Consider the following 25,752-nt stretch of genomic DNA (forward strand, 5'->3'; position numbering starts at 1 on the left):
GCGGTTATCGTAGCCCCCTATGCGCTCGCGGAAGGGAAAAGCGAAAAACTCTTGCGCGTTCTTGTTCTTAACCGTGCCTAAGGGGAGATCCTTTTCGTTCGCTGTATGCTCAATCATTCTGTGGGAGCACTCGTTTTCGTAACCCAATTCGCTCCCTTTTGGTTTGAATAAGCGTTGGGCACATTAGGAGAAGCCCTGCTGCCCCTGGCAAGTAACCGAGAACAAGATGGCCGAGCAAGGCGGTGCCTCGAATGACGTGGAACGTGTAGCTCAAGCACCGGGATCTCAGGGTCGACTTTCTACCTCTGAGGGACACGCATCTAGGCGTATCTCCCGAGTGTCTTACAAGGAAGATTGGGCCAATCTTGACGAATATGGCAAGCTGGTCAAGTACGCATCGACCTACCGCGAGGGCGGCCGAGGTGATGAAACACAGGGAGAGGAAGAGGTGAGACGAGTCTGGTATGCTCCCTGGAAGAAACGCAAGGTCCTTGTTCGACATGTGAACCAAGATGAGGGCCAGTTCCCGGAAGACTGGCTACTCACCGACATCCATCAAGGTCTGTCCAGCAATGAGGCTTCAAATAGGCGTCGCAGAGCGGGATGGAACGAGCTGGTTTCTGAGAAGGAGAATCCCATTGCTAAGATCCTATCATACTTTAGAGGTCCTATTTTGTATGGTAAGTCATGTTGGATTACACTAAGTGCGTTCTATTTCATTGATTAGTGCCACTGACCCGTCGCAGTTATGGAGCTGGCCGTTCTTCTTGCAGCAGGTCTAGATGACTGGATCGATTTCGGTGTCATCATTGGTATCCTGTGTCTGAATGCAGCTGTCGGTTGGTACCAGGAGAAACAAGCTGCCGATGTTGTCGCCAGCCTCAAGGGAGATATTGCAATGAGGACAACAGTCGTCCGTGATGGCCAGGAACAGGAGATTCTGGCCCGCGAGCTCGTACCCGGTGATGTGGTATGCTTGGCAATTTCAAACTGACCACTCTGAAGCTTGCGCTGGGATACTGACATAAATGGTAGATCATAATCGGTGACGGCCAAGTTGTCCCCGCCGATGCACGGATAATCTGCGATGTGAAAGATCCAAACGGATGGGAAGAATTCAAGACAATGCAGAATCAGGGCGACCTGAGCAGCACATCCGAATCCGACATTGAAGAGGCTGAAGGTGAAAAGGAAAAGAACAAAGAAGGTGATGATGAAAAGTCACAGAAGCCCAAGAAGCGCGGTTATCCTATCCTGGCTTGTGATCATTCAGCTATTACCGGAGAGTCTCTGGCAGTCGATCGTTATATGGGCGAAATGATCTATTACACGACAGGGTGTAAGCGTGGCAAAGCATATGCCGTTGTTCAGACTTCTGCAAAGCTCTCGTTCGTGGGTAGAACAGCGACGATGGTGCAGGCGGCCCAAGGAGCAGGTCATTTCGAAAAGGTCATGGATAACATCGGTACCTCGCTTCTCATCCTCGTCATGGCATGGATCCTGGCTGCATGGATTGGCGGTTTCTTCCGGCATATCCCGATTGCTTCCCCTCGCCAGCAAACGCTTCTCCACTACACCCTGGCTTTGTTGATTGTCGGCGTCCCTGTCGGTCTCCCCGTCGTTACAACCACTACCATGGCTGTAGGAGCAGCATACCTTGCGAAGAAAAAGGCTATAGTGCAGAAGCTTACTGCAATCGAGTCGCTTGCGGTAGGTTGTGAGCGATATCTTCTGCCTGGATGAAAATGCTAATAACTCGTCAGGGTGTTAATGTCTTGTGTTCTGATAAAACCGGCACTCTCACAGCAAACAAGCTGAGCATTCGAAACCCATATGTGGCTGAAGGTGTAGACGTCGACTGGATGTTTGCCGTGGCAGTTTTGGCGTCGTCTCACAACATCGATTCGCTAGACCCGATCGACAAGGTCACTATTTTGACCCTTAGGCAATACCCCAAGGCACGGGAGATTCTGCGTAGAGGGTGGAAGACAGAAAAATTTCAACCATTTGACCCGGTTTCCAAGCGTATCGTTACAATCGCCAGTTGTGATGGAATCAGATATACCTGCACCAAGGGCGCACCCAAGGCTGTGCTTCAGTTGACAAACTGTTCTAAACAGACTGCCGATTTGTACAAAGCCAAAGCGCAGGAATTTGCACACAGAGGCTTCCGATCTCTGGGAGTTGCAGTCCAGAAAGAAGGAGAGGAATGGACCCTCCTCGGTATGCTGCCGATGTTTGATCCGCCCCGAGAGGACACGGCGCAAACGATCCACGAGGCACAGAATTTGGGCATCAGCGTCAAAATGCTTACAGGTGACGCATTAGCCATCGCTAAAGAGACTTGCAAGATGCTCGCCCTCGGAACCAAGGTATATAATTCAGACAAGCTCATTCATGGAGGGCTTAGTGGTGCAATGGCAGGAGACTTAGTGGAAAAAGCAGACGGTTTTGCAGAGGTGTTCCCTGAACACAAATATCAAGTTGTTCAGATGCTTCAGGACCGAGGTCATCTCACCGCAATGACTGGTGACGGTGTTAATGATGCGCCTTCATTGAAGAAATCCGACTGTGGTATTGCAGTAGAAGGAGCTACGGAGGCAGCACAATCTGCTTCGGACATTGTCTTCTTGGAACCAGGCCTGTCAACGATCATTGATTCGATTAAAGTTGCTCGGCAAATTTTCCATCGCATGAAAGCATATATCCAATATCGTATTGCTCTCTGCTTGCATTTAGAGATCTACCTGGTCACGTCGATGATAATCATCAACGAGAGCATCCGTGTCGAGTTGGTAGTCTTCCTTGCTTTATTCGCTGATCTTGCCACTGTTGCGGTTGCTTATGATAATGCATCGTTTGAGCTGCGGCCTGTGCAATGGCAACTTCCGAAGATCTGGTTCATTTCATGTCTGCTAGGCCTTTTGCTTGCCATGGGAACTTGGGTAGTTCGCGGTTCCATGTTCCTCCCGTCAGGTGGTATTATCCAGAACTGGGGCTCAATTCAAGAAGTGATCTTCCTCGAAGTCGCTCTCACAGAAAACTGGCTTATCTTTATTACGCGTGGTGCCGACACATGGCCTTCAATCCATCTAGTTACCGCCATTCTGGGTGTGGACGTTTTGGCAACCATTTTCTGCTTGTTTGGTTGGTTCACTAACCAAGATATGCCCACCAAGCCTGCCGACAAATTCGTTGAAACAACTAACGGCTGGACTGATATTGTCACGGTGGTCCGAATCTGGGGTTACTCTCTGGGCGTGACTATTGTTATCGCATTGGTATATTTCATGCTCAATAAGTTCAAATGGCTTGATGACCTGGGTCGAGAGAAGCGCGACAAGGGTGACCTCAAAATTGAAAATCTGCTTGGTCATCTTGCTCGCTTGACCGTTGAGTATGAGAGACCTGGACAGCCGCCAGCTCGATTTTACTTGGCTGCTCCCAAGGAGGAAGAGGAAGTTGAGTAATATAACCTCCTTGGTGTGACTTGCGTCATTCTGCAAGCCTCAAGTAATTGTGATATGCAACATAATTATAGCGGTGGAGAAGCTGTATGGATGAAGATTTTCCAAAATTTACAGATAATTAACCTTTGTTAATCACTGATAGTTCCATGAATTAAAGATGTTGTAATTTAATTGAATATATCCATGTACTGCCCCAAAATTTTGAAAGGGCTCTACGTCGTACCTTTCAATGTCCTCTAGATCAAATTAAAATCGAATTATTGGGGAATATATATGACAGGATGAAAGAGTAGATACGAGGCCACTCGTATACCAGCGATAACAACTGTCGGTGGTCATCGATCACACAGATCGATCACAGGCCTCTAGACCGATTATAGATCTTCTCCATATCATTGCCCATACGCTTTTCAACCTCCTTCACAAAGTCATCACGCTTGTCAATGGCCGTGTTAGACTCCTCCTTAGCCATTTCGACTATGGCACACAGGTCAGCATCAAACAATATGGTATAACAATAAATGAAAGGAATCATAACATACCATGAGCAAATACAGCAGCCTTCTTGCCACTGAACATAGCGTGAGGCACATTGGTGCTATTATCGCTGTTGCAGTCGCCAATAGCCCAGACACCAGGCAGGCTAGTCCTCATACCAGGGTTCGTAGTGGCATCAATCTTGTTACCGAGCATCGCCAGACCCAGCTGTTTGGGAAGATCCGACCGCTGCTCACTGGGGTAGTTGGTAATGAAGGCATTACGATCAACCGACGAGCCATTGGTGAAATGAACACGGAAAATATCAATCTGTCTGGTACCGTTCCTGTCCTTCACCCAGCTGCCATCCTGGATGCGCTCGAAGGACGCAATTGTTTCGTTCTCCAGGCGCACATTGTACGCCTCCAGCTGGGCCTCCCAGTTGGGGTATTTCTTCGCCAATTCGGCCTCCTGGTCCGGCGTCTGCGTACCGTTCACGAAAGCAATGATATCCGTGTTCAGGGTGTATACTTCCAACACGCTGCCGACGACATCCGGGAGCGCACCCAGGATACCGAATGGCTGGTCCCGGTGCTCATATCCATCGCACCACGGGCACCAGTACACGCCCTTGCCCCAGGCTTCCTGCAGACCCGGTACGTCGGGGAGAATGTCTACGAGACCCGTGCCCAGGACGACTTTGCGGGCGGTGTACGCCTTGCCATCGGCGTCTTGGGCCCGGAAGTATGAGGTGTTCGTGGCCTCATCAGAGACAGTCTCAATTGTGTTGACTCTCTTGTCGATGAAGGTTGCGGTGTCGTACCGGGAGATCTGCTCGCGGGCCAGACCGCGGAATTCACTGGGTACGGTGCCTTTTGTTCACAATATGTTAGTCCAGCCCCTGTGAATTCTTCCCGGAGAGGTTTGATTTGGGGGGGGGGTGGGTCTGTCCATACCATCATTGCCGATCACATCGTGCATGTTCCGCGTAGCAGCGTTGCGATACTCATGGGAGTCGAAGAGAGCCGTCTTGCGTCTTACACGGGATAAACCGCTAAGCGCAGTGAGACCAGCGGGACCGCCTCCCACGACGATCACTTCATAGTCGGTTTGAGGGACGGATGCCGCGAGGGCAACGGTGAGGGAGGAGAAAAGAGTGTAGAAAAGAGACTTAGGAGCCATTTTGAGCGATCAACACCCGATGAGGAATGAAAGACGGCAGAGACAAGGGAGGGGATTCATGAATGGTTTAAATATTGTCAAAGCATAGCATCTGAGCAGGATTCAGCAGCGCATGCCCACTGGCCAGCTGAGAAAGATCATCAAGCATTGCATGCTGCCAAGAGCAGGCAACCCACTGTATGGCTAAATCCCTGGTAATACGACATGGGATCACCGTATTGCATGTCCATGCATCTCGGAAGACACTGGATTGCTCGGTATTCCTTGGAATAGATTGAAGGGAGGGGTCGTGCATATGCAGGATTTGCTGTTTCTGCATGTCGAGGGCTTTTGGTGGTTTGGGCAGCACAGCTAGTGGAGGATGTGGAATAGTTCGCGACGACCCTTTAATCTAGAGAATGTAAACTGAGAATCTTTTTAGTCAAGATATCTACGAGTGGAGAGTTAGTTGAGGTGAGCTGAATCGGATCGAGAGCAAGGAGGATCGGCAGGACGGAGAATCAATAGTTCATGCATTAGGGCGGATCCTGGTGCGCTAATTTCTGCATCCTTCGAAGAATTGGGATTTGGATTCCTTGGATTGTTTTGGCTCTTGCCCTGGGCTGAAAGCACCCTCGGCATGAAACGAATTATTGGATTGTTACGTGCAGGAGTAATCAATTGGCGTCGTCCAGGGCGGAGGATGTGATGGAGGAGAAATTTGTTGCATGAGCTGAAGGGCCTCGATATCACACCACGTGCCCGGAGTTTGCCCTAACTCTTGTAACTTGTTAAGGGATGAATTGATTAAATTGTAGGAAGTATCAGCCTGAGACAACAGAGGATTAATGCCCTCACTTCTTATATACACCTTTCCGTCCGCCAAGCAGACTAACAGACACAAAAATATAAACATCGAACTCCTAGCGCAATGTAAAAATGTGCAACATAAAGATAAATAATGCGAGCCATTATAATCTACCGTCCTATCACAGGATAAATTGACGGAAGACGAAATCCATGGCGTAAAAGGTGTGCTGTGGAGTTTCTGAGAGCGCCTTTCACGCTATCCAAGAAACCCTTATTACCATAGGCCTGGCTAACATCCCACATCATAACACCTCCAAAACTCTCAAACGACTTGCTATATGCGATCACCGGTTCCAGCTCCGACGCTGGGATATAGCCCGTACTCGCGGCGCTCGTGTTTGCTGGGACACCAAGCAAGACCTTAGCTTTCTTATTCTGGGAAACGGTTTTCGCCCAGTTGTCCCATTGCTCGAAGTTGAAGCTGCTCTGCTTTTGTTGGCCCGCTGAGAAAGAGTTTACTCCGCACCAGTTGTTGTAGAATTGAACGAATACTGCGTCAATGGATACAGGCCCGTTGAGTATATCCTTATCCGCTGCATCTGGATACGGACATTGTGGTGCAGCAGTTAGAAAGTATTGCTTCGATTTGTCCGCGTCCGACAATTCGCGAAGCCGGTTGGCGAATTGTGCCATATTCTTCACAGGTGCCTCGAAATCGAAGTCGAATCCATCAATGATCGCGTCACCGAATGGTCGACGGACCGTTGTGGAGTTAGCTCGGACTGCGTGAATATTAGTGCTGTTGACACGGTTCAGACGGTTGAAACGACTGTTATGATAGCGAGATGTTCCATTATGAGAAGTGGCATTCAAAAAAGGGCCCTGGGTTGTGGGAGGACCAAACGTCTTCCAGAGGAGGTCTGCGCCAGCCTTAGCCGCGGATTCGGATTGAAAACCTCCCTCGCTATAAGTCGCGCCGCCGATAGACAGAAGGATGGTCTTTCCTTTCTTTTGGCAGGTGTTGATATCCGCACTGGTGTGGTTAGCTTTGTCTCACACTAAATGGAGCACTGATGATGTTGTACGCACCCTATCTGGGGGCATTTCAGGAGGTTTGTGCCATCAAAGGTGGTGCAATTATCATTTGCATTGGAAAAGTCTATCTCTGGTGCACCCCCTGGACCATTAATCGTCATAAGGAATGCCAGCACGATGACCTGACAGTAGGTGAGCGACATCCATCTAGTTCTCTGGTAGCGGGGATTCTCACGTCAATGTTCTCGTCTAGAACTAGTTAGTTTCTGCATTAATGGAATCACCATGCGCCGGTCTCACCATTACAGTAGTAACCTAGTGACTGTTGTGCCAGTTCCCCCTTTCCCTTAAATGAATTCTGACCTAAAACACAAGGCGGCGTCAGTATTATCCACCTCAGTGTTGTTTTGTTAAACATACCCCAGTATACAACGACATTAGAAGTGGAAGAAAGGTCGAGTTTCGCATATGCACCTCCTAAAGAGGCTGCAGCCATCGCTAAGGCGAGAAGGCTCTTGGTGAAGTACATAGTCTCGCGTTTGATTCTGGTGTTCCCAACAATGGACGTTGAAGTATTGAAAGTGAGTGACTGTTCCAATCCTCCCAGCAACCGCAGAGTGACCGAGCACACTGACTCTCTGGCGCCACTAATTGTCAGATAGCTCACAGATCAAGAAAGAAACGAACTCATAGTGCACGGTAGCTTGCTTTAAGTCCCATGCCCCGTGTTATGGCTGTGAAAGAATGACTAGCATTGCTGCAAATGGAGACTATGAGCATTCCAAAAGACTGCCATGCTTTGACCGGAGTTTCTACAATATTGAATGTCCTTCGCGTATAAGGTAATGATTCTCTGTATGTCTATAGATGCCATCTGTCCAGTTACCCCAGTTTGCTTGTGTGCATTTCTTAGTTGTTGTCAGGCATCTAGGGATTCCGGGTTGCGGAATGTTTCCTCTCCTTTTGGGAGTACACGCTCATGATGGCCCACACAACGGTAGCTCCTACATAGCCCGAGCAGTACTGAAAAAGTTAGCTATTTCTTTCATCAAAACAAGCTGAGCTATTATGTATGGTTGTTGTTTGACTACCTCGGCCAAGATAGTCGTTGGACAACTTTGACTTCAAATTCAAAATCATAGGTCATGAACCCTTGCGTCATGCGAGTCATGCTTACCTATAATTAATACGACCCCATGTAGGCGCCATTGTACCTGGAAATGAAGGAACAATATCGTTTCAGGTACAACAGCCAAACCCGCATGATAAGACAGAACAAACTTTTCTTAATGCAGGCCTACTGCTGGGAAGTGTCAGGTGAACACGTCCAGTGGGGACTGTAGCGTGTCAGGCCGTTGACCACGTATGCATCCCGCTGTCAGTCGGATGCATTGGTGCCAGTAAGATACACGCAATCAAATGAGCCGGTTAATGCACTTGAGCTCCGTATTAGGAAATGACAAGTGTCTTTCTAGCAAGACATTGACCGAGCCGAGGAATGCTAGTGAATGTCGCCCTGACGATGAGATGTGTGAAGCACGCGACCAACGGCCTCTCACTGACGATTATCCCTTTGATGTTACGTTTCCAAAGAAGTAAACGTCTGTTCGGGGATATATATACGCAAACTAAGCAGTTAATATCCCATCTGACAAATAGCAAGGTTGAGCGCAACTCGTGTTGGGAGGAAAGGGTGAACTTTATATTGGAGTAGTATGTGCTCTGGGCAGCATTTCCTAGACCAGTTGGAGATTGGGAACTTTGAATGTACCTTGAAGACCAGGTATTTCACCTCTAGAGACAAAGATGTGACTCGATATACTGAAAAGTTCAACCGTTCGCTCGGAGGACTGGGTCCAGACTGACACATAAGATGTGTGTGACTTTTCAACGCTGTATTTCAGGCCAAGCCTACCGCTGAACTCCTACGACTCGTGTAACAGCCTCATCATTGCTCATTGCGCTGTCAATCACCCCTGCCACCTTGAGAACATCCACTACACCCTCGATGGTCTTCCTGTTTACACCTCTTGTGCCCTGGACGAACTTGACATCCTTCAGCCATTCCGTAGCATCCTCCTCTACATAACTACATCCCAGCTCTCCGGTACCAAGTAGCTTCACAGCCTGCGCTGTATCGGCCTCGAAATCCTTGATACCTTGGTTCAAGAGCTTGAACAGTTGCTGCAGCTTGCCATCAATCTCAGGGTCTGGGAATACAGCTGTTGACGCCACGATCATCCAAGACGGCCACGGTGTGTAGATCTCTCCGATCTTCTTGAGTGGCGGATGGGGCTTCTCAGCTGTCGGGTGGAAGTACGGCTTCGTTGTGAAATGTTCCCACATGAAAAACTCAGCAGTAGGTTCAGGCTGCTGCTCCGGGTGCGAAGGGTCGTACCCCGTTACTCCGTTGCGCAGGGCCTGGAATGGTCCCAATGGGACGCTAGTCAAGGAGTCGGATTTCCAGCCGTGATTCTGGGCAAGGACGAATGACATGATGTGAGAACCACTGGAGATCTATTAGCACATTCGTTTGTCCCCTTTCGATGTTCGTCCCAAAGTACACTGAAAACGACAATCATGCATACCTTCCCAATCTACTAACACCAACCCGCTTGTCCTTTAGGTCGGCAACACCTTGGAGATCCGCTCTCTCTCTTCCAGTGACAATAGCCCACCGTAATGGTGTAGCAACCCATTCCCCGACGACTTTATATCCGCCCAAGACTGCATCCTTCTGCGCTTGCTGTTTTCCCGCCAGACCAGCAACCCAGCCTTCAGTCAACCCAATTGCAATGTCAATTTCTTTCTCGCGCAGGGAGGTGATCATATGTCCCGTCCCGGATGGGAACGGAACAATAGAGATCTTAAACGGAAGGGATGCGACAGCGGGAGAGCGGAGGGCAAGGTGGAGGGGAGTGAGGTAATGTTCTATGATCCATAGCGTTAATGATGTACGTACATTACAGGAAATTATTTGTATAGAACTATCGATCTTCTATTCAAGCTCCTGGAGTGGTATCGTGGGAAAGGAAAGCAGAACTTACCTGGTACATATCCAATTCGGATGGTTTCTGTGTCTGAAGCCATGATGTTTGTATTTAGGGTATGGAAGAACTTGATTCCCCAAGCAATATATTGGATATGGGGCAATGAGATTTTCCTCAATATTGGGGTTTATTGGAGGGGTAAAAAGCAGAGGGACTTTGATCATAAGTGGGTGGAGAACGCGGGGCATCACGTCAGCGACCTAATATCAATATTTTAAAATGACATCAAATGGGCAGTTTTACAGATCTATATCATTATTCCCATCTCTATCCCAACCGATCATAGCCCGAACAGTAACTGAAAGCAATATTCACACTAATCTAGCTATTAGTCTAAATGAAATCTCTAAAGAAAAAAGAAAAGAGAAAAGGAAAAACCTCGGTTCCCAGTATTTACAATGCATCAAGCACCAGGGAACAGCAAGCGGCCGTTATGCATTCAAGTCATCCGGATGTCTTTCTCCTCAACAGTCCAGTTTCCACTGGGCTCCCTAGGGCTGCCAGCAGCACTAAATGAGGCTTTGGAATACATCCAAAATTGTACCCCGAGGTACAAATCACAGACGCACTGGAACAATGCGCATAGGCGGAAAGCCCAGGGAATTACCTCCTGACTGCAGAAGAAGTAACTCAGTTTCATCAGATCACCAAGAATCCATGCGGCTACAACCGACAAGCGGAATCCTTTGCATGAGCGTGACTGATGGTTAGCAATGATTTGAGGCAGAGGCAGGGTGGCCTCCACAGCTAAACCGATATATCCGAGGCAGTTAATGTAGAACTCGGACTGAGCAATTGGAGGTAGGCAGATCTGAATAAATGAGAGCGCAGCAATGAAATAAGCCAAAAACATCCAATATCTAGTATCACCGGCAAAGTAAGTTCCCACACATATTGATATTCAAACGGCACTAGGAGTACATACGGCTTTGCACTCTTCCACTGCCAAAAGTCATAGGGTCGAGTAAGTCTGCCGCCATTACTGACACTGCTGAACGGAACGTGCTCGAGGCTGTTTTTCACACCGGGAGCCGGCCGATTATCCAGCGCAACCTTGAGCGTAACCATTTGGACCCCAATCATGATGACGGCTTGCACCAGCAGCGTAAAAGAATAGTTGTCGCCAAACCAGAAAAATACTCTAATTCCAGGCGTCAATTCCAAGCCGTTCAGCGCAGTGCAAAGCGGACAGTATAGTCTTACTTCAAGATTGACGCGACCAGCATGATCAGAGGTATATCCAACGAGAAGCCAGCAGAGCTCCTACTCCGATGAATACTGAGAATTTGATCCGCATAGGAGGTTACGGGGGAGGTGATAAGACTAGAGCATGAGAATCCACGGTCAGCTTTCTAAGGGCTGTTGTCCCAAAGTGCGGATGATTGGGGAGAAAATATTTAACCCACAAGAACGGCGCTCCATATTCGAGAGCGAGAGAGACGAGATACATTGTGTAGTCAGTCCGTTGTCAAACCGCGATATCAGAACCTCGAGTAAGGAAAAAGAACAGATCCCAGTTGTCGCTGTAAGTATGCGGTCTTATCCCGTGGACGGACGGAGTTTGTGGATCTCCCCGGAGGTGACTGCTGGTCAGGGGCGGGCTCAATATAAACCAGGGTTAGCAAAAATTGCTCGGGCTGCGATGATGGATTTTGATGGAGCAAGAATAGATTGTAGTCAATCGAGCCAAGCAAGCTAGAGATCGTTCGATAACCCCGTAGCCAATCTTTCTAGTGGAAACATTTTCGCGACCGGCCGCATGCGTCTTTTGTTCCCTGTCCCTGAGGCTGACTCAGCGGGTCCACTGAAGACCTTAATTTTGCTTGATTTTCAAACAATGAATTGTCGTGAACTGTAAGGATTTTCCAAGACATTCTACGAATCATAAATTGCTATCGATACTTTATTTATCTCGATAATAAATAAACAAGCGCGTCTACACGCGCTCCCATTGCTGCCTTATCGAAAGCTCAGAACTCGATCCTCCAGGTCTTTCCAATGCTGACGGTAGGGTTCTTCACCACGGCGTATGGGGCCTTTCCGTTCGGCTGGGCATGGTACTCCATGGCCGCTGTGGACGCAGTCTTGGCACCATCCTCTATGACAGTTACTGTGGACTTCTCCTGCCATCCTTTCGGTGGATCAATAACCACCACCCTTTCAACTCGGACGCTTGCCATGGCCTTGAGGTACTCGGCTGTCTTGGGGCCCTTGGTCCCAATGTCTTCCGACGACAGAGTGGAGTCATGGAAGTGGAAACGACGATGAATATACGCTCCTCGCTCATAATCAAACGTCTCGCCGTCATCCACATACAGCGTGCCGTCTGCCTCTCCGTTCTTGTCTAAGACAACAACAAGAGTGTACGGATCCCATTTCATCAACCCACTACTGCGCCGTGGTCGGTCCTTGCGAGGAATCACATGGCCGCCCTGCATTAAAACAGGCACTTTCTCAAGAGGTGCAGGCACCTCGTGTCTCTTACCCGCCCCCTGGTAGACCGTGTAATCGAAATAATCGTAGTACTTCTCATCATCGGCGAGATAAATGTCTACAGTAGTTGTTCCCTCGGTGACTACTGGCTTCGTAAGGATACCAGTAGAGCCCAGGTAGAGTTGGTCATCGATGACAAAGCCTGCTTCGTCCGAAGGATGAACATAGAACTGGGGTCTCACGATCGGCGTTCCATTCACCGAAGCTTCGTGGAAGGCAGTGTACCAGGCAGGTAAGAGCTGGTATCTCAAACGAATGGCCTGTGCGATGATAGACCTGTGGGGCTCGCTAATCAAATACGGTTCACGCCGACGAGTATCTATATGTGCGTGCGCACGGAAGAAAGGATACCAAATGCCAGTTTGATACCATCGGGTGAGGAGGTCCTTGCTCGGGTTATGGAAGAAACCACCAACATCAGCTCCTGCGAAGGGGAACCCGGAAATACCATTGTTCAGAACCATCGGCAGAGAGATGGCCAGATGTTCCCAAGTTGCCTGATTGTCGCCAGTCCACATGGCAGACATCCGTTGGGCTCCAGCATAATACGACCGTGTCAAAATGAACGGCCGACGAAGCTCGCCTTTCTTCCGTTCTAACATCGCATTATATGTCGCATTCACAAACGTGATACCATTGACATTGTGAATGTCACGGTGCTCCCAGTTGCCATAATGAAGGTTATCTTTGGGCATAGTGGTTTCCGGGCCGTTGAACACGGATGGCTCGTTCATATCATTCCAAATGAAGACATTCGGAAGGGTGCCCTTGAACTTATCATACTTAAACAGGCCTATCCACCACTTGATAGCCTCCGGATTGAAGCAATCCACCCAATGCGATGACCCTGGCCAACACCAGCCCTCGTAAATTTCACCGTCCTTGTTCCGAGTGGCCAGGTTCTTACTCTTAAGCTCCTCCGAGATGGTGTATTTCTCCTTATTCTTGATATGAGGATCAATGATGACCACAAGCTTGCGTTCCGATTCATCAAGTTGTTCCTCCATACCAATCGGGTTGGGAAAGGTCAGCGGATCCCAGGTGAAATATTTCCTGTCATCAAGATACTCGATGTCGAGCCAAATAACATCATATGGGATCTGGTACTTGTCGAAATTGCGATCGACATCTTTTACATCTTCATCGGTGACATAATTCCAGCGACACTGATGGTACGCGATGGCAAAGTGCTGAGGCAGCTGAGTATAACCAGTGAGCTCACCATACTTCTTGCTGATATCCTGTGGCGTAGGCCCTAGAAAGACAAACACGTCGATTTGTCCAGACTCGGAGAACCAATGGCTTTGAGTATCGGTTTTTGAGTTCACCCCTAGAGAAAGTGGGTTGGCAGAGGATGTCGACTTTACAATGTCCACCCATGTCTCAGCAGCATTAAGCCAAAACACCCCGACAGTAGAGCCCGGTCTGTGCGCTTGCATAAGTGGAATGGCACCGTATAGGGTCATAGGACTGTTGAGCTCGTATTCAAACACGTCGGAATTGTACATGCGGTAAGGCTCTTCATGGTTTCCGGAACCACCTCTACCAAATCATTAGCTTACGTCACGGAAGGATTTAGAAGATTTGGCAGATTTTACCTGGTCTCCCTTAAAGATAAGGAATCGGCATGCTCTGGGATACCATAAACATGGCCGTAGCCAGGGAATGTGATATCCAATCCCACGCTCTCAGGGCCTTTGGGTTTTGTGTCTGTGTTTCCACCGAAAGTTTCTTCCCACCAGGTGCTCTCATCTTCCTGTGATTCGGAGTTTTGCTCACCGTCACCTTCGGAAGTATCCACCTTCCGTCGCCAATGCTCCATGTTCAGGTATCCTTTATTATTCAGATGAACATGAGTCTGTCCATCCCTTTGAAACTCTATGTCGAACGGAGAGTGACGGATAATTGCTTGGAAGTTATTCTCTGGTCCGTATAGAACTCTGGTAACTCCTGTCTCCGATTCGGAATCGAGGGTCGCAGATTTGCTTAATTCCAGACCACCAACCAGGACCCATTTTTCCGCTTCATTGTATCTTTCCTTGCGAGCCTGACTGTCATGGCGAAGCTCGATTTCCTTGTTCAAGCGTTTTTCTTCATCAATAACGACTCGGGCAACTCCAGACTCGAGGAAGGACACGGTGAGAGGCAACTTGACCTTTTCCTCAGCGGATACCGATTTCAAAATTGTTCCGTGCAATTGACCGTCCTTGAACTGAATGGATGAAGAGTCAAGTTCATATGGAGAGCTCCAAGCTGAACCCTTGGCGGCGACGTCGTCGGCATATGCCCTGTTTCGTTTACAGAAACCGGATTGAGAGCATTTTTTGAAATTCTCATGCTTTACAGCGACTAGGTTTAGCCGTTAGCATCATTACAGCTTGTGGGCCATGTGTGTAAACAAAGCTTACCTCCGGGTATGACAAGACATCCGAGTAGGATGACCAAGGAAAGCAATAGGGTCCAGCGAGTGGACAACAGCCGCCTCCCGGCCATCTTTGAGCTAATAGATGCAATCAGAGACACTCAACCTCTGAAAGTACAATAATTGTCGGCCACTATGTGCTGGCCTGCATCTACCTGAGCTGGAGGTCCGACACACGAAGCTGTCACGTTTGTTAGATCGTTGATAATAGTACTTACAATGACCGTTAGTTCCAGGCTGGCCAGATGGCCGGCGAAGATGGGGAAGCTCCAGATTGGGTTAGGGCGGGCGCTATCCCTATTGAGGCGGCTGGGGTCGAAAACCTCAGGCTGTAAGGCAATCAGGCATAGCTCTGGCCGGTATCAGCCAACGACAGCCCCTCGTGCCCCACCGTTGCGGTCCCTCCGTTGGTATATTTTCGGCCAACTCACACCAGCACCTCTGCTTTCCTTTTCCTCTCCCTCTCAATCCTGTCTCTTTAATTCAATTGTCACCTTTGACATCATAAATCTTTCAAAATGTCCGACGAGCAGACGTAAGTCGCCCCAGACCTTCACCTAATCCCTTCCATCCCTTATTCCTTTGCCTTGAAATTTTTTCTTCTTTTTTGCATCGACCTGCTGCCCCTCATCCTCTACTCAAACTAACCAATTGGTGTAGCTTCATTGCCATCAAGCCCGACGGTGTCCAGGTATGGATCTCGAATCACCCGATATCTGTCATGATCCTTACGGATACGGCTCGTTCGGGGTGGTATAAATACTAACCATGTCAACCAGCGCGGACTCGTTGGCCCCATCATCTCTCGCTTTGAGAACCGTGGGTTCGTATTCTCCCAATCCCAATAATGTACATACAAAATTTGTACTAATGAATCATAGCTTCAAGCTTGCTGCCCTGAAGCTCTGCTCCCCCTCCAAGGAGCACCTCGAGCAGCACTATGCTGACCTCAGCTCCAAGCCTTTCTTCCCCGGCCTCGTCTCCTGTAAGCACCTTGCCATGAACGTTGCCAAAATCTTGTACGGAGATACTGACATTTACATCTAGACATGCTGAGCGGCCCCATCGTCGCCATGGTCTGGGAGGGCCGTGAGGTCGTCAAGACCGGCCGCAGTAAGTTCTCCGTTCGCTATGACCATTGAAGACCAAACGCTAAAATCATTGTTAGCCATCCTCGGTGCCACCAACCCTCTTGCCTCCGCCCCTGGCACCATCCGTGGTGACTTCGCCATTGTAAGACACTTCCCCTTCTGTGAATGGTAGCACTCTGTGCATGACTCTTACTCTTGTATAGGATGTTGGCCGCAACGTTTGCCACGGCTCCGACAGCGTCGAGAACGCCAAGAAGGAGATTGCCCTCTGGTTCAAGCCTGAGGAGCTCCAGAAGTACAAGCACAGCCAGTTTGACTGGATCTACGAGAAGGCCTAAATTTCTCTGTTCGATCTGAAAATCTGAAAATCTGCTCCCTGATACGGCTTAAACCGTAAGGGCAGCAAATGATATAAACCAGAAAAGACGTCCTGAGAAATAGAAATCATACAATATCTACGAGCCCAAGCACTCTGTACTGTACAAAACACTCTTGTGTACTTCCCGGTTTTGGTGCATTATCATCATCAGTCCGGAATTTGTAGTGATACCAGGGACCGTCAAACTCTACTTTCTCCCCAACAGCTTCTTTAACCCTTTTCCAGTCGGTACCAGTATGACTCGGGCAAACCAAGGCGTCGCCCAGACACTTGCGGCAATCCGGAGCGGCAGTAATGCCTTGGTGACCGCATAGGCCGTCGCAAATTCCAGCACCAGGCGTACACCTTTCCTATCACTCTCCGCCATCTGATCATTTCTAACAGGGTCATAGCTGTTTACACTTCCGACTACCTCAATGGCGTCCATATCAACATCTTCTACCCAGCCTTTCTTCCGCAACCATCGCCCGAATCGCCGGGTTCCTTCTTCAAAGGCGCTACTAGAAGTTAAGTCTGGTAGCCAGTTTCCGTAGTGAAAAGCCGTCACAAGTCCGAATAGGGGCACAATGGCGGTGATTTCATGTAGGATCAAAAAGGAGGTAATATGTGTTCCCGGGGCCCCCAGTAACGGGGTTGTATAAGCGCGAAGGAAGGACGGGAGGCGATCATTCAGCTTGCGGAGACGAGATGTAGAGTCCTTTGGAGTGGAAGAGGCAGGAGATGAATAGAATTGGCGGCGGGACAAGTACTTCAGATATGAGGAAAGGCGGTTTTGGTGAAAGAGCGCTGATTGGCGTCGAAACAGGGACATCTTGCGCCGTGATCCAGGATTGTCGCTCGAATGTAGAACCAAGAAAGTATTTGCTGTCAGAGTATCTGCATTTTATCCATGATCGTATACTGCGCTGATCCGCGACAACGGGATAGTTGATGTTTGCTATGTTTGCAACACGGCGCTTTGAATCTCTGACAGTAAGTTTGTTCGAGAATGGGCCCATCATTTGGGTTGCTTACGCTGATGGCATGCGACTATTTCAAGGTCAGAGCCAAATGAGATCACAAAAGTACCGATCTTAGTCGCTCTCGACCATGTCATGTAATCCTACTTTATGGAGATGTCATGGGCATGTTTCCCTTTCCGTTAATCGGAGGGCCCGTTAAACTCCGGCCCAAACCTTTCCCTCCCCGATGGATATCGCCCCAGTCATCCCTCTTCAACTACCACCTTTCCCGTAACTTCGCCGGAACAGATTCTGGGATCAAGATGGAGAAGATCACGGACAAGATAGCGGCTTTGCCGCCGGACGCAAACTACTTCTCTTTGGAGTTCTTCCCTCCAAAGACTCAGATGGTGGGGTACCCCTCCTCCCCGCACCTGAAGGTATCGAGATTGACTGCTAACCAAGTCTGGTTCTCGTAGGGTTTCGCCAACCTTCAAGCCCGCCTGGAACGCATGGCACAAGCTTTGCGACCATTGTTTGTCACTGTCACCTGGGGCGCTGGAGGTAGCACTGCACAAAGATCTCTGGAGCTGGCGGAAATCTGCCAGCGCCAGTTGCAATTGACAACATGTTTACATCTTACATGCACCAACATGAGTCGGGCCTTGGTAGATGAGGCACTAGAGGAGGCCAAAGTATTGGGAATTCGCAATATTCTGGCTCTTCGTGGTGATCCGCCGCGCAGTGAGGAATACAACATGCATGGAGAAGACGACAGCAACAGGGACTTTACGTTTGCCGTAGATCTAGTACGGTACATTCGTCAAAAGCATGGTGATTACTTTTGTCTAGGTGTGGCTGCCTACCCAGAAGGTCACCCAGTCGATTCCTTCCAAGACGTCCAGGATCCCAAGACAGACCTTCCATATCTAGTAGAGAAGACTCAGGCGGGTGCAGACTTCATAATGACTCAGTTGACGTATGATATTGAGGCATACACCAGGTTTGAGAATATGCTACGGAACCATGAATCGGGCGCATTCAAGACCATTCCTATCATTCCTGGCTTGATGCCAATCCATAGCTACAAGATCTTGACGAGGGTGACAAAACTCAGCCATGTCCAAATTCCGCCTCAGATCCTCTCGAAGCTAGAAGAAGTTAAACACGACGATGATTCTGTGAAACGCATTGGTGTGGATATAATCAGCAGTCTTGTGGATGGCATGAGGGATATCCCCTGTCCTGGACTCCGAGGGTTCCATTTCTATACACTGAACCTTGAAAAGACGGTGTCTTTTATCCTTGAACGCTGTGACCTTATCCCTCCTTATTCTGAAGATTTCGATGCAATCGAAGAGGGAGGTGATATCTCTGCGATGGACGGGGCTCATCTACGCTCTTTAACCAGGAGAAGGGCTTCGTCTATTAATTCCCTTCCCCATAATCGGGTCATTGTAGACAAACTACATGCATCTGAAGTGTCATCAAAAGCCTCCGTTTCTCATGAGGCCCCTGCTACTAGTGCTGGAATGCCTGCGATGCCACCAGATCGCAGTACAACTCTTCAGATTTCCGAAGGCCTAGGTGCACTTGGTAGGGAAGCTACGTGGGACGACTTCCCCAACGGTCGCTGGGGTGACGCTCGTTCGCCGGCATTCGGTGAGATTGATGGCTATGGCCCATCATTACACGTTCCTCCTGCAGTTGCTCACAGGATCTGGGGTTTCCCTGTGTCGCATGAGGACATCAGCGCTCTCTTCCACCGCCACGTCTCGGGTGAACTGCATATGGTTCCATGGTCAGAAGGCGGTGCTGAAGAAGGTAGCTCTGGCTTGAACGCAGAAACAGAAGTCATTCGCCCGGAGCTTCTGCAACTCATTGATGGTAATGGCTGGTGGACTTTGGCATCTCAGCCAGCTGTGAACGGCGTTCGTAGCGATGACCCTATCTACGGCTGGGGTCCCCCTCGCGAAGGATTTGTTTTCCAGAAACCATTCGTTGAGTTTTTCTGTCCCAGCAAAGACTACCACTCAATACTCAAGCCACTACTTCAGAAGCACGGTCATGAGAAACTTGCCTGGTTCGCCGCCAACGTTAAGGGTGACTTCGAATCGTCTCTGCCGGCCCAAACCTCCGATGCTGATCCCATCGAAATGAACCCGAACAACGTCAACTGCGTGACATGGGGTGTCTTTCGTGGAAAAGAAATCGTCACTCCCACTATCATTGAAGAGGTCAGTTTCCGCGCTTGGGGTGACGAGGCGTTTCGGATATGGGATGAATGGCGCCGCATCTACCCCCGTAACTCCGCAACCGAACGCTTCCTCAATGATATCAAGGACGATGTTTGGCTCGTCTGCGTTGTCGGGCAGGACTTTGGAGCGGGCACCGAGATGGGATCGGAGGAAGAGGAGGATGAGAAGAAATTTATGTGGAGGGTGCTATTGAACGCAAAAAAATAAGCCGCGCTGGCTTTTCTTAGTCCCAAGTACTGAAAAGTATAAAAACGCTTCAAAGAACCATGAGTACCATCGTTCCCATGTTCATATTTGCTTCATTGCATCATGATCTTATGATCCATCATAATCACGTTGTAGCTATTGAACAAGGAATCTAGGCTCTAGAGATCTTATATCTAGCTGGAATGCATTATTGCGGGGCACATTTGCTCGCTTCAAACAGTATCGATCCCCAAGAATCAAGACTATGAGCAGCAGAAACAAAACCGAAGGTGAACACTACATACGCCTCAGCACCAAATTCGTGTCAGTAGCGTCAGGTATAAAATTCATATATACTAAAGAAACCAATTTTAGGAAGACAGCTTCTTGGCAAACCCATGTTCCTCAAGCCCCTCGGCCCCCGTGTCCGGGGTAGCGACGGAGGATTGCGATTCGGCAAACTTTTCTATGATGTCCAAGCGACCATATGCGCGAGGGTTGCGGCGAGGTTCATTTGGTCCCCTGCTTGGGGCCTGGTAGCCACGGACTCTGGAAAAATCGTGTTAGTGGTATTTTATGTTAAACGTGTAGGAAGAGAAACGAAGAGCTCGCTTACCTTGGGCCCTCGCCTGTTTTTTCAGGTAGCTGAGGGGCATAGGTGCGCTGGAATCTTTGAACATCCGACTCGAAAGTACCCTGTTCGATACTTTCTCTGATCTTCGCGAAGAAACTATCCATCGTGTGGAGATTGTGGAGATGGAGGAGAGACCAAGCCAGCATTTCCTTCGCCGACAGAAGATGGTGAATATATGCGCGATGATGATTTCGGCACGTGTAGCACTGGCATGCTTCTTGGAGCGGCGCTGTGTCTGTTGTGAAAGTAGGCGCCCATAGATCAATCGCCAACGGTTTGGGTTCTGTGGCAGGGGCATCAGATGGTGGCGGAAAGACAAAGTCCAAGGCCATGCCAGCATCCGAGGTGTCACCCAAGAACGGAATTGTTAGAAGGTCAGCGCCAAGGGAGACTTCGCGCAAGATGTCATGTGGAGTAGCTGGTTCACTGAAGAGCAACCGGGGAAGATCTCCTAAAGATTCGGGAACGACAGACAGCGATGCCGACTCATACAACGCAAGACCGGAAATGTACCTTCGGAGTTCGTCTTCCAGGTCTTCCAAATACAGTGTCTGCTGCGCATTGTCCAATGGTAGTATGGGAGCAAAGTAAGCTGTCTTCGAGCGATTCTCCTCTGAGACCGCATCCCCATAAAGCTGCTCCGTAGAATACGTAGTGAACGCATGAGTCCTATCCACCATCTTCCCTTGTCTCTTCGTCCCAGGCCGATGGGTCAAGACCAAATCGGCCAAACCCACCGCAATATCTGGACGCATTTTCTGCACGGCTTCGACATATTGACCAGTCTCCAGTTGTGCGAATCCAACGGTGGTGAGCACAGCAATCGAGTTTGGCGTATTCGATGCGGGACAGGCGAGCGGAGGCACGCGACGTGGGCCCAAAACCAGTACAGGATCTTCGGGGAGGCAAACAAAGTTGCGCAGGGGCGACTCATTCGGTGCAGCTGGCGTCTTGTAGACCGGTGGGCATCCTTTCTTCTGCAGCTTTTCTATGACTGATCTTTAACTGTCAGCGCCTTGCGTGCTTCATGATTTTCAGGATATCGATAAGTTGGGGGGCGTGGTCAAATGCATACAATCTTCTAGACCAAAATACAAACCGCTAATTGCAGTCTGCTCGCGCATGACATCGTGCGCGATATGTGGTACAGTTCCCCGCGACGTCAATGGGATGTAGTGCGGCGTAAGGATAGCATTCCTGCCCGCGATTGCCAGCTTGCCCAATCGCGGGGCTAATGTTGACGCAGTAGCGGAATTTAAAAGACCAAAATTGACCATATCATTCGGAGGCCGTTGTGAAGCATCAGAACCCATGGCGGTTACCGGAGAGATTCGAGACTGGCGCAGTGCTGATCTGCTGGTTTAATTGTCGGCGAAAAGAGAAATTAATTTGACCAAAAGAGGGAAGTTGGATGCCTGAAAATACAGACGGATAAATGAAATAAATCGTGTCTCCGCCGTTCACACTCCGCATTGTCAGTTCTTCCTCTTACCGTCTCGTTGCATATGATCGGACAGGAAGATTGTATTTTATTTTTTTGAAGGGATACTTTAAATCTTCTCCAACTCCAAAGGTTACTTTCATATTCAACTATAACAACTATTCTTATCGCCCATACACCATGTCAGAAAATACAATCAGCGGAGGAACGCGTGGGGCTCTCATTGTCGTCGAGGGCTTGGATCGAGCTGGAAAGTCAAGCCAGTGCGAGAACCTGCGCGACTACCTGCAAGAGTCAGGCCACTCAGTAAAATATGTTCGGTTTCCAGGTATCTCTCACAGCAAGATCTAATCGGTCATGCGGACAACACTCTAATTTAGTTTTTCAGACCGCACCACGGCCATTGGCAAACTAATTGATAGCTACTTACGTGGCCAGTCACAGTTGGACGACCACTCAATTCACCTCCTCTTCTCTGCCAACCGTTGGGAGATTGCCAAGGTTATTGAAGAAGACATAGCCAAAGGGATCACTGTGATTGTGGACCGTTATTCATACTCTGGTGCCGTATACTCTGCCGCAAAAGGAATTCCAACATTATCTCTTGGTTGGGCATGGCAGCCAGAAGTCGGATTGCCCCGACCAGATATGTGCCTTTTCCTTCGTATCTCCCCTACAGAAGCCGCAAAGCGGGGCGGATTTGGCGTGGAGCGGTATGAAAATGAAACCATGCAGAGCCGTGTGCGCGAGCTCTTCCAGACTTTATTTGACCTGCAACCCAACGGCGACATCCACGTTGTGAATGCAGGAAGATCATTCCAAGAAGTATCAGAAGAGATTCGAGGCAAAGCAACTGACTGTATAGCACGCGTTGAGATTATTGGGCCTTTGCGAAAGTTTGACATGGTTGCAGCTTGATTCGGACTCAATTGGCTGAAGGCGAATTCTCGGGAGCTTCTATCCTGTATTATCACAATCGCTATCCTCAATGACTATTTCGACTCGTGTGGGCATTGCAGGATGGCTTTCCGACCAATCAGCGATCTCATGGTCTGATTCGATGCCCAGCGACTCATACCAGTCATCATCTAGACGGACGTCGTCGTGGGTACTTTCATCGGAGGCATCGCCTGGCCCTTCTATTGATCCACCAACTGACTCAGGAAAGTCACAGCATTCTGCAGTAACTGTCCCCACATCATCAGTGTCCTTTTCCGGAACGTCTTTTACCCTGCAGTCCCCTCGTTTCTTCTTCCTCAAAATAGCCTGCAATTCCTTTGCTCCTCGGGTCCGGAAACTCAATTCCTGCATCATCAGGGACCATTGAATAGTTTTGTGGCATCCAGGGCATTTGCCCGATATGGGAATGAGTCTTCCCCGGTCTTTGGTAGAATCTAAGAACCTAGCCGATAGACATAATAAATGACTTACGCAGTAACAGCGCGTCTGAGGGCAGACGAGTACCAGCTCTTCCTTTGGGACAACTGGTGCCTGGCAAACTTTGCACTGCAAGTCTTCTGGGTCGTCCAGTTGAAATGTTGTCTTCTCCAGGTAACTATGTATTTTACTATAGTCAACCTGAATGTGTTCGACGCTACCTACTCTCAGGTACTCGATACCAGGCTGCCTATTCTCGAAACAGCTACCATCTGGGATAACTTTGATGTGCTCTGGAATGAAACCATCGATGCGATCACTCCAGACCCTCCACAGTTGATGAACGTCGTCAGCAAAGAATCGTACTCTGAGGGGCAGACCAGAGAAGTATGTCGACCGTAGCAAAGCGTGCAAATTCTCCAAGTGCCCTTTCAAGGACCTCGCGGGGCCACGAGGCCGGGTTTTACCCTTCTCTCGAGCAGATTCCGTATTATCGTCATCACCAAGATGGCGAGATTTGCCTGGTTTCTGCCATGCCCACCTGTAAAGTCGTTAGATATCGAGTCCAGGCTAAAGATGAGAAACTACGTCGTATATATGGTACTGACTCAAGAATTAAGTGCCTGGAGCAGTAAAGAAGGAGGGGAGTACACATACTCAAACTGTAAGGCAGCAGTCCGACTCATGAAGCCTTCTACAATGAGCACCATTTCCCAAGGTCTCTTGTCATTTGCAGTTTTACGTGCTCCGCCTCTTGAGACACCATTGTGCTGCGCAAGCCGTCTAGATGGGTGAGGAGTAGAGCCGATGTATAGAGAAGTTTGCCGAACGGTTGATCGGAGAAGATAACAGCAATAAAAGGCCGGGATCGGTTTTGTATGAACGTCGTCTACATTGGCCATGGCATTTAGAGGACTCAGACGTGATAAAGTCTTGTACCACAGGTTGATTTTATTCAAAATTATTAGTTCGCGTCAGTGAATGCTTGCCTCTTTGATTGAGTGTATTGTAAAGATGGTGGCAATCCTATGGTAAAGCTGCATTAGTTGTTGTTATTGTCAATGTCGTCGCACTGATATATATCCTAGTCACATGATACAGATGTCATCAGCAGCACACATTCCTGGTTGTTCGAATATTGTTTTCGATGTTGTCTCTTTTTTGTGAGAAAGATTCCCTCCTGTATTTATGCGATGTAACATTACACCAACCCCACGTCCCACATCGAGGCAACTGAACCATGGAAATCTGCACTTGTGTCAAAGCAGGGAATTGATAGTATGCCTCAGGCATCAATTCTACTGGAATCATATGATCTCACCAAGCAACAGCTTGGGTTAGTGAATTTCCACTTCAGCCTCCTCAGGAATAAGAACGGAAGGGGGTATTGCATGATCCGCAATGTCAGCGCAACAGAACAAGGGGTCAAGGTTTTGGTAGTCTATCCAGGCGACCATTACAAAAAATCAATAATGAGAAAGATTCATTATATAAACTGTAGATTTGTGAAGAGCTTTAAGAGTGAAATAAACATTCTATATGTACATATATATGGAGTACATATACAGGTTCGGCGCAGTCTTGGGTTCAATAGGACGGCCTATTATTTATTGGAAAATAGTACGTCCATTCTCGATAAGCGTGGGTTCTCCCCGTGGAAAATCACTCGCATACCTCACTACTCCGTTCTAAGATAATAGACAAACACAAAGCCGACGCGGTGGCTTTGCTATGGACCGGAAACCCGATCTAGTCCGGAAGTAATCCACCCGTAAAATTACGGGCTCATGTGATATGAAAAATAGAGTACCCTGCATGACGACCACCTCCATGAACCAGTGAAAAAAGACGCTTGTCAGGGCACAAATCCGCTAGACAAGCTCTGGGTGTCCGTCAGAAGCATTTGAAGTCAGAATATGTCTCATTATCAATTAGGGATCATTGCTATTGTGGTCGAACCTGGACCTTGGTTGACGTGTCATAATTGACTGCGTTTCATGTCCGCCGTACAACACTACTACCTAGGGCTCAGGGACCTACCGGGAAAATCCTTTTCACCTGGGGTTGGCTCGGGTCTACGGAGAAGTCATCGTATCTCTCATAAATTTGTTTGTGGTGTTTGTGGAAAGATAGGTTAATCATCTCATGGCACGAGCTATTAGTGATATTAGTCGAGTCCGACTTGCGGTTGAAACTAAGTAGTGGACAGCCGGCACCATAGCCTGCGGTAATAATTACCAACTCCATACGCCCCTGCGGTACAGCACAGCACCAATGGAGAGAGAGAGCCGATGTGGGCAGTTTATTTCCCCCTCCTATGGTGCGAATCTCTACTCAGATGGACCTGTGAAGATGCTTGGTAGAGCTATTTCAGCTGAAAGAAATCTGTGTTCGCTCTTCATCTACTGTAACTAGCGTAGGGAATGCAATAACTGTTTTTCATATAGCCCGTGACGGAGCTGAAGCTATGTGCAATCTCCAATTTTGGAAATATCTCGTCACATCTCACCGTTTGCGGCCAGCAAAT

At 48.8% G+C, this 25,752-nt stretch overlaps 11 protein-coding genes across 11 annotated transcripts; 4 read left to right on the forward strand and 7 right to left on the reverse strand.

Annotated features, from left to right (window-relative positions):
• Window positions 1–226: 226 nt before the first annotated feature.
• Window positions 227–3,470, forward strand: AO090102000565 (putative plasma membrane H(+)ATPase; the record flags this gene model as incomplete). The annotated part of the gene is made up of 4 exons (XM_001822664.1): window positions 227–680; window positions 747–970; window positions 1,036–1,710; window positions 1,764–3,470. 4 exons carry the CDS (start codon window positions 227–229, stop codon window positions 3,468–3,470), a joined length of 3,060 nt encoding a protein of 1,019 aa, XP_001822716.1.
• A 355-nt stretch (window positions 3,471–3,825) lies between these two features.
• AO090102000564 (NAD(P)/FAD-dependent oxidoreductase) lies at window positions 3,826–5,129 on the reverse strand (the record flags this gene model as incomplete). The annotated part of the gene is made up of 3 exons (XM_001822663.3): window positions 3,826–3,947; window positions 4,013–4,819; window positions 4,904–5,129. The coding sequence occupies 3 exons, from the start codon at window positions 5,127–5,129 to the stop codon at window positions 3,826–3,828; spliced, it is 1,155 nt and encodes a 384-aa protein (XP_001822715.1).
• Window positions 5,130–6,086: 957 nt separating this feature from the next.
• AO090102000563 (glycoside hydrolase family 18 protein) lies at window positions 6,087–7,156 on the reverse strand (the record flags this gene model as incomplete). Its single annotated transcript, XM_023236764.1, has 2 exons — window positions 6,087–6,951; window positions 7,008–7,156. The coding sequence occupies 2 exons, from the start codon at window positions 7,154–7,156 to the stop codon at window positions 6,087–6,089; spliced, it is 1,014 nt and encodes a 337-aa protein (XP_023091870.1).
• Window positions 7,157–8,783: 1,627 nt separating this feature from the next.
• Window positions 8,784–10,043, reverse strand: AO090102000561 (uncharacterized protein; the record flags this gene model as incomplete). Its single annotated transcript, XM_023236765.1, has 4 exons — window positions 8,784–8,814; window positions 8,869–9,462; window positions 9,542–9,884; window positions 10,001–10,043. The coding sequence occupies 4 exons, from the start codon at window positions 10,041–10,043 to the stop codon at window positions 8,784–8,786; spliced, it is 1,011 nt and encodes a 336-aa protein (XP_023091869.1).
• A 399-nt stretch (window positions 10,044–10,442) lies between these two features.
• AO090102000560 (PQ-loop repeat-containing protein) lies at window positions 10,443–11,086 on the reverse strand (the record flags this gene model as incomplete). Its single annotated transcript, XM_001822660.3, has 2 exons — window positions 10,443–10,863; window positions 10,929–11,086. The coding sequence occupies 2 exons, from the start codon at window positions 11,084–11,086 to the stop codon at window positions 10,443–10,445; spliced, it is 579 nt and encodes a 192-aa protein (XP_001822712.3).
• An 887-nt stretch (window positions 11,087–11,973) lies between these two features.
• On the reverse strand, window positions 11,974–14,989 carry AO090102000559 (glucan 1,3-alpha-glucosidase ROT2; the record flags this gene model as incomplete). Its single annotated transcript, XM_001822659.3, has 3 exons — window positions 11,974–14,038; window positions 14,095–14,845; window positions 14,905–14,989. The coding sequence occupies 3 exons, from the start codon at window positions 14,987–14,989 to the stop codon at window positions 11,974–11,976; spliced, it is 2,901 nt and encodes a 966-aa protein (XP_001822711.1).
• Window positions 14,990–15,436: 447 nt separating this feature from the next.
• On the forward strand, window positions 15,437–16,347 carry AO090102000558 (nucleoside-diphosphate kinase; the record flags this gene model as incomplete). Its single annotated transcript, XM_001822658.3, has 7 exons — window positions 15,437–15,453; window positions 15,579–15,609; window positions 15,698–15,741; window positions 15,800–15,903; window positions 15,966–16,031; window positions 16,087–16,151; window positions 16,213–16,347. The coding sequence occupies 7 exons, from the start codon at window positions 15,437–15,439 to the stop codon at window positions 16,345–16,347; spliced, it is 462 nt and encodes a 153-aa protein (XP_001822710.1).
• A 1,305-nt stretch (window positions 16,348–17,652) lies between these two features.
• AO090102000557 (methylenetetrahydrofolate reductase (NAD(P)H) MET12) lies at window positions 17,653–19,794 on the forward strand (the record flags this gene model as incomplete). Its single annotated transcript, XM_001822657.3, has 2 exons — window positions 17,653–17,739; window positions 17,809–19,794. 2 exons carry the CDS (start codon window positions 17,653–17,655, stop codon window positions 19,792–19,794), a joined length of 2,073 nt encoding a protein of 690 aa, XP_001822709.3.
• A 350-nt stretch (window positions 19,795–20,144) lies between these two features.
• AO090102000556 (tRNA-ribosyltransferase family protein) lies at window positions 20,145–21,720 on the reverse strand (the record flags this gene model as incomplete). Its single annotated transcript, XM_001822656.3, has 3 exons — window positions 20,145–20,322; window positions 20,390–21,401; window positions 21,483–21,720. 3 exons carry the CDS (start codon window positions 21,718–21,720, stop codon window positions 20,145–20,147), a joined length of 1,428 nt encoding a protein of 475 aa, XP_001822708.1.
• Window positions 21,721–22,028: 308 nt separating this feature from the next.
• On the forward strand, window positions 22,029–22,766 carry AO090102000555 (bifunctional thymidylate/uridylate kinase; the record flags this gene model as incomplete). Its single annotated transcript, XM_001822655.1, has 2 exons — window positions 22,029–22,176; window positions 22,237–22,766. The coding sequence occupies 2 exons, from the start codon at window positions 22,029–22,031 to the stop codon at window positions 22,764–22,766; spliced, it is 678 nt and encodes a 225-aa protein (XP_001822707.1).
• Window positions 22,767–22,805: 39 nt separating this feature from the next.
• On the reverse strand, window positions 22,806–24,127 carry AO090102000554 (structure-specific endonuclease subunit SLX1; the record flags this gene model as incomplete). Its single annotated transcript, XM_023236767.1, has 3 exons — window positions 22,806–23,766; window positions 23,814–23,828; window positions 23,883–24,127. 3 exons carry the CDS (start codon window positions 24,125–24,127, stop codon window positions 22,806–22,808), a joined length of 1,221 nt encoding a protein of 406 aa, XP_023091868.1.
• Window positions 24,128–25,752: the final 1,625 nt, after the last annotated feature.

The sequence above is a fragment of the Aspergillus oryzae genome, chromosome 4, assembly GCF_000184455.2.
Source record: "Aspergillus oryzae RIB40 DNA, chromosome 4".
NCBI classification, from domain to species: domain Eukaryota; kingdom Fungi; phylum Ascomycota; class Eurotiomycetes; order Eurotiales; family Aspergillaceae; genus Aspergillus; species Aspergillus oryzae.